Below are 7,109 nucleotides of genomic sequence, written 5' to 3'. Positions count from 1 at the left end.
GAAATTGATTTTCAAAATTAAAGAAATTGTAAAAATTGAAAATTAAAGAAAATTGTTTCTTTTAGATCAAAATAACTGTGTGTGAAAATAAAGGCAAACTTTAAAAAAATATATATATAATGTTTGGAAGTGATCTGTGTTTGGAAGATTTTATCTAACTCAGAAAAAGATACGGGTGTTTCATGCTCTATTTCATAACCATAAATTATTAAAATGCTAAATATAATATTTTTCACTTATTTTCAACCAAATTGTCTTAGTGTAAACAAATTTTATACTATTTGAGTAATACTTTTTGATCCCAGTCCATTGCAAACCAGTGTTCTTCTTATTTACGAAATAAACCTTGAGCTATCAGAGAGAGTAATAGAAAGGCATAATAGTTAAAGGTATAAGTTTCAATATTTCTCTTTACTGATCTATGAAGGCCATATATTCCAAATTATCTTTTCCTTTCTGACAACAATATTTTGAAAAATATTTATTTTCATTCTGAGGAATCACCTGTGTATTGAATTTTTCATAGAAATCAATAGTTATATGAAATAATATGCATATTCTAAGTGGACCTCTTAAGACAAAAATATTATTTCTTTTTGTTCGCGCATGTGCGACTGCCGCGCCACCCTTTTTTTTGTGAAAGATTTATATATACCTTGAGAACTTCATAAATGGCGGACGTAGTCCGTGAGCTATTTAAAATAAAGAGATATACAGTCCATTGCAAACCAGTGTTCTTCTTATTTACGAAATAAACCTTGAGCTATCGATTAGAGTGACCACAAACATGTGGTCCAGTCACCCGGAAGCGAATTAGTGATTTATGGAAATCATTTAAAGTGCATACCGAAACGAACTATGTGTACGATGCTCGTGTTATTTAACAATGGAATTTATATTATCTTTGAGTGAAATTTTTAGTGAGTGACAATAAAAAAGAAGCCGAAATTCTGAGGTAAGAGCAATTTCCCTTGTTTCATTCACTGTGCAAAATTTACCTTGAGTTATTCAGTTTGTCTATTTACATTGAGTTATTTAAGTGTGTTTAAAAAATGTCCCTTAATAAACTAAAAAAAGACGAATTAAAAGTCGTCGCAGACGAGTTAAGTTTAAAAGTTGAAGAAGGGGCAAGAGTTATTGATATAAAGAAGCTAATTGAAAATAGTGAGATTTATAAAAACGATAGTGATTTCGTTCAGAGTTTGATTGATAATATTCTTGAGGAAAAGAAAAACAATTATGAGTTAGAAAAAGCTAAATTAGCTCAGTTAGAGAAAGATAACCAAACAAAAATAGAGTTAGAAAAAATTAAACTCGCTCAGTTAGAGAAAGAAATTGAATTATCTAATGCGCGAAAAGAATCGCACAATTCTTCGAAATCGGAAACTATTAGTGAGCTAGAGCCGCCGCACCGTCTCGAAGATTTAATAAAAAGTATAAAAACTCTTACCATATCCGTTCCCTCTAAACCTGAAGCATTTAATTTGTTTTTCCAATCCCTCGAGAAAGCGTTTAAAACGAAAAATGTGCCCGAAGAATTAAAATCCGAAATACTGCTAAACTTGTTAGGTGAAAAAGCGAAAAATTTAATGATTTATATAAGTGAACAAGAATTAACAGATTACGATAAACTTAAAGAAATCGTGTTGAAGGAATTTCAACCAACACCTCGAGAATGTATTAACAATTTTAATAAAATGCAAAAAATGCCTCATGAAAGTTATCTTCAGTTTGCTTCACGATTGAGTGCAGCATTCGAATACTATTGCCAATTACGCAAGGTTAGCGATTTTAAAACATTATGCGAGTTAATTATTTCGGATAAGATGTTTGGTCTACTTGACCGAGAATTAATGACTCATATTGCAGTAAGGCAGGGAGAATCATTTTTCAAACCACAAGAGCTAGGAAGAGAGTGCGATATTTATCTTTCTTCCAAGGTTAAATCAAAACAAGATATAAATTATCATTCCCAAAGGAATCGAGACTTCCGTTCTAATAAAAATATTTCTAATGTGTTTTTATCCGAAATAAATTATTCTAAATGTGTCATTTGTAAATCTAATGAGCATGCCTTGTATATGTGTTCGAAATTTAAAAATATGTCCATTAATGAAAGATTAGAAGTAGTCAAGAGTAACAAATTATGTTTTAAATGCTTATCCGCCAAATGTTCCGTTCAAACGTGCAAATTTAAGGATTGCTTTTGCGGTAAACCTCATAATAAAATGATCCACTTTCCAAGAGTAAACAGAAATAATAAATCACCCGCTATTGTTAACCAAGAATCACAGTTGAGTTTTGAATATTCCATCCCCCCTTCCTCCCAAGTCGGCGCCAATGGAAATATGTCTGTAGTCGCCACCAGTTATGAAAAAAATAAATTAAACACGAAAACTGTTCTTTTGAGTACGGCTAAGTGTTTTATAAAGGATAAAAATTCCTTATGGCAGGAAGTTAGGTGCTTGCTAGATTCAGGCTCCCAATCATGTTTGATTAATCGCAATTGTTTACAAAATCTTAATTTGCCTTACGAAAAAATGAACACACAAATTTCTTGTTTGAATGATTCAACGATGAATATAAATAGGTGTGTTAGGACTTCGATTTCAAATAAAGATAAGAGTTTTGAAAAGGAATTAACCTTTTTAGTAGTTGAAAAAATAATTGATTTTACGCCGTCGAAATTTCTTAATGCAGCAGTTAAGGTTCCTATTAATGTTAGATTAGCTGACGAAACATTTTTCATTCCTGATAAAATTGACGTATTGTTAGGCGCGGAGATATTCTATGAATTATTACGGTCGGGACAAATATATTTACACGAATCAAAATTAATTCTACAAAATACCGTTTTCGGATACGTAGCGAGTGGTAGTTTAATTGATTCGCATACAACCAACGTGCATTGCGGATTAATTTTAGAGGATGATTTAAACAAAACATTAAAGAGTTTTTGGGAAGTTGAAAATTTAGACGTAGGGTTAACGAAAAGTAAAGAAACGACCTTTTGCGAGGAACATTTTGAGCAAACACATTTCCGTAATAAAGAAGGTAGATACGTAGTAACTATACCCCTTAAGGAAGAACCCTCGTGTTTAGGTGAGTCAAGGGATATTGCTCTTAAACGGCTGAATTCTCTGTGGTATCGGTTATCAAAGGACCAAGAACATTTGAGACTTTACAAAAACTTTCTTGATGAATACGAGAGGCTTGGTCACATGAGTGAAGTTAAAGATGAAGGAGAACCGGAAAGTTCCTATTATATGCCACACCATGGCGTGTATCGTCCCGAGAAGAGTACTACGAAGCTTCGCGTAGTATTCAACGCTTCTAGCTTGACGCATAATGCTACCTCATTTAACGCTATCCAATATAATGGTGGGGTGATACAGGAAGACTTATTTAGCATAATGATTAGCTTTCGAAGGCACACATACGCGTTTCAAGCGGATATAAAGATGATGTACAGAATGATTTTGGTGAACCCTAAGCAGCATTGTCTTCAAAGAATCCTTTGGAAGGATCATGCGAATGGCCCAACAAAAGCTTATGAATTGAGAACTATCACGTACGGCACCGTGAGTGCTAGTTTTTTAGCAACAAGGTGTTTGAATCAGCTATCTCTTGACGAGGGGATAAATTTTCCTCTGGCAGCTCCTCTTCTACGCGACAACTTCTATATGGATAATGTGTTGTATTCAGCACCCTCTCTGGATGAAGCGAAGGAAACACGGCGGCAACTGATTTCAATTCTCGATAAAGCCGGTATGAGTCTACATAAATGGTCTGCTAGCCATCCGGAACTTTCACCAAGTAAAAACGATTATGACTTTTCGAGCGCCGATGAAACAAAAACTTTAGGAGTCATTTGGCGACCATCAGAGGACTGCTATACCTTCAAAATATCAGTGGATGAGAACAACACTTTTACCAAGCGGTCAGTTTTGTCCACCATTGCAAAACTTTTTGACCCCCTAGGGATGGCCGGCCCTGTCATAGCCAAGGCCAAAATATTTATGCAGAGATTGTGGAAATTGAACATTGACTGGGGTGATCCACTTCCTGCTGCAGAATCTCAGGAGTGGAGCGAATTTATTTCCACGTTGAAAGATGTGAACAACATTAAAGTTGATAGGTGCATTACAATAGAACAGTCTAAAACAATCGAATTTCATGGATTTGCTGATGCATCGGAGAGTTGCTATGGAGCGGTCGTTTACTGCAAGTCGTTCAACTCTGCAGGTGACATAAATGTGAAATTAGTTGCTAGCAAATCTAGAGTTGCCCCACTTAAAGCCCTAAGTATCCCCAGACTGGAACTTTGTGCTGCAGTCTTGTTGTCCAAGTTAATGAAAAAGATACTTTCCGCATTAAAATTGCAAACAGACAAAGTTTACCTTTGGTCTGATTCCACGATTGTACTAGCATGGATTCAAAAGGAGCCAACGAGTCTTAAGACATTCGTGAAAAATAGAATTGCACTCATACAAGAACTGACGCTAAAGTCCCAATGGAATCATGTGCCATCCGAGATGAATCCCGCGGACTTGATATCCCGAGGATCGGACCCTGTGAAACTTTTAGAGACACATTTATGGTGGAAAGGCCCTAATATCCTTTATGACAATGAGTATCCTAACCAAAACTTTCCTGTGTCGCAAGAACTGAGTGTCTTCCAAAGTGAACTTAAAAAGCCTTCAAGCTTAGACATTGAAGGTCCCTTAAAAGCCTTTACATTAACATCCAAAAATTTTGTGCATGAACTAATTGGCTTGAGTAATAATTATTTTACTATAGTGCGTGTATTAAGTTATATTTTTAGGTTTTCTAAGAATTGCAGAAATCCTACTGAAGGAGCTTCAGGACCTCTGAGCAATGAGGAGATCAACGCCTCCGAGCAGTTCCTGTTGAGAATAATACAGAACGAGGAATTTGGATCAGAAATTCGGAGTCTCAAACTGCACGGGAAGGTGTCTCCTACGAGTAAGATAAGAAATTTGAACCCTCTTTTAGATTCAAATGAAATTTTAAGGGTTGGAGGACGATTAGGTAACACTGAATTGAATTTTCTTAAAAAACATCCTGCAATACTCCCTAAAAATAGTCCTTTAACTTCTGTTATTATTTCGACATATCATCTTAAATATTTGCATATTGGTCCAAATGGTTTATTAAGCTGTGTAAGAGAAAAATTTTGGCCCTTGTGTGGCCGTTCTCTATGTAGAAGAATTACTCATAATTGTGTTGTTTGTGTTAAAAATAAACCCATTGCTGCTACGCAAATAATGGGAAATCTACCTAGAGAAAGAGTTGTGCCAGATTTCGCATTCAATTGCTCTGGTGTTGACCTAACTGGTCCGTTTTTCATTAAATGTAAACATCAAAGAAAAGCAATTTCTCTAAAGGTGTATATTTGCTTATTCATATGTTTTGTATCTAAAGCAGTGCATATAGAGATAGTTTCTGATTTGACATCCGAGTCTCTAATTGCCACGTTGAAGAGATTCATCGCGCGTAGAGGCAAATGTGCCAAACTGTTTTCAGACAACGCGACGAATTTCGTTGGCGCTAACAAGGAGTTAAAAAAATGTTTAAATTTATTCAAAAATCCTGATGAAAAATTGGCTAACTATCTATCCGCTGAAGGCATAGAGTGGAATTTTATTCCGCCTAGAGCCCCCAACTTTGGTGGTCTCTGGGAGGCAGCAATTAAGTCGTTTAAATACCATTTTAAAAGAGCTGTAGGTAATGCCTCTTTAACTTACGAAGAATTGCATACTATAGCCACTCAAATTGAAAGCATTTTGAATAGTAGACCGATAACTCCACTATCCGCGGATGAAACCGACTTAGAAGTTTTAACTCCTGCGCATTTCCTGATAGGGAGAACAATGAACGCCATAATTGAACCGGATTTGACAAATTTAAAGGAAAATAGGTTATCCAGGTGGCAAAGAATAACCAAATTAGTACAATTAATTTGGAGAAAGTGGCAACGAAGCTACTTAAGTGAACTGCAGCAACGTGGCAAATGGAGATTCGAAAAGGACAATGTCAAAATCGGTAGTCTAGTCTTAATTATTGAGGATAATTTACCAGCTAATAAATGGTTAATGGGTAGAATAATTAAAGTGTTTTACGGCACTGATAAGAAAATCAGAGTTGTAGAAGTGAAAACCCAGCACGGGACCCTCAAGAGGTCTATTTCTAAAATATGCTTGTTACCTGTATCATAAAAATATTCTCATGTTTAATTTTATTTTGAATTGAATATTTGTTGTATGTGAAGATCGGTTGCAGTGTAAAGTATCATTTATTTGTTTTTTCTTATTTGTATCAATGTTACTAATTATCATCTAAATGCTTTGTAAAGATTTTTTAAATAATGCAAATTGTGCTTTGTTAAATTACATATTAATTGAATGTTGAAACATTGCAATGCCGGGCGGCATGTTCGCGCATGTGCGACTGCCGCGCCACCCTTTTTTTTGTGAAAGATTTATATATACCTTGAGAACTTCATAAATGGCGGACGTAGTCCGTGAGCTATTTAAAATAAAGAGATATACAGTCCATTGCAAACCAGTGTTCTTCTTATTTACGAAATAAACCTTGAGCTATCGATTAGAGTGACCACAAACACTTTTCATTAAATAGAATCATCACTCAAAATTATTAAATTTTGAGTGATAATATTTAGAGCAGCATTTTATTGCAGAGCACATCTTATATTGTTCAATAAATTAGTAATAAAACTGAATGATATCAAGACCTGCGTTTTCATCTTTAAGAACTAAGCCTTTACATAACGTGCTCGCTATCTTGTAGGCAAGAACATTCGGATAGTGTCATCGGCTTCATTAACTTTAAATTAAATTATAACAAAAACTATACCCGCATCTGGTGGCCACAAGTTATCACATTTTATTTGTGTGTATTATTATAGATATATGGTTAGTTTATGATTGAAGAATCAGAAAGATGGATTAGTCTGTTTAGTATCTTTTTATTTTTTCAATGAAAAGAAATCTGTGAAAAAATAGAATACTATCATCTTAGCTAATTTGTATATAATTATCAGGCATACTTTACTTTTAACGGTATAA

General features: G+C 34.7%; 1 protein-coding gene across 1 annotated transcript; it reads left to right on the top strand.

Annotated features, from left to right (window-relative positions):
- Positions 1-1,052: 1,052 nt before the first annotated feature.
- LOC147814145 (uncharacterized) lies at positions 1,053-6,239 on the top strand. The gene is made up of 2 exons (XM_087160224.1): positions 1,053-4,759; positions 4,826-6,239. Exons 1-2 carry the CDS (start codon positions 1,053-1,055, stop codon positions 6,237-6,239), a joined length of 5,121 nt encoding a protein of 1,706 aa, XP_087016350.1.
- The last annotated feature ends 870 nt before the right edge of the window (positions 6,240-7,109 follow it).

This window comes from Parasteatoda tepidariorum, chromosome 3, assembly GCF_982258835.1.
Source record: "Parasteatoda tepidariorum strain Cologne lab strain chromosome 3, Ptep-v5.0, whole genome shotgun sequence".
Classification (NCBI taxonomy): Eukaryota; Metazoa; Arthropoda; class Arachnida; order Araneae; family Theridiidae; genus Parasteatoda; species Parasteatoda tepidariorum.
This window is presented reverse-complemented; position numbering and strand designations above follow the sequence as displayed.

Bases quoted from the DNA above. Each gene is read 5' to 3' on its own strand.
- LOC147814145 (XM_087160224.1), top strand. From the start codon at position 1,053: ATGTCCCTTAATAAACTAAAAAAAGACGAATTAAAAGTCGTCGCAGAC. The intron at 4,760-4,825 runs GCATGAACTAAT...TTATATTTTTAG, and splicing joins TTAACATCCAAAAATTTTGT to GTTTTCTAAGAATTGCAGAA.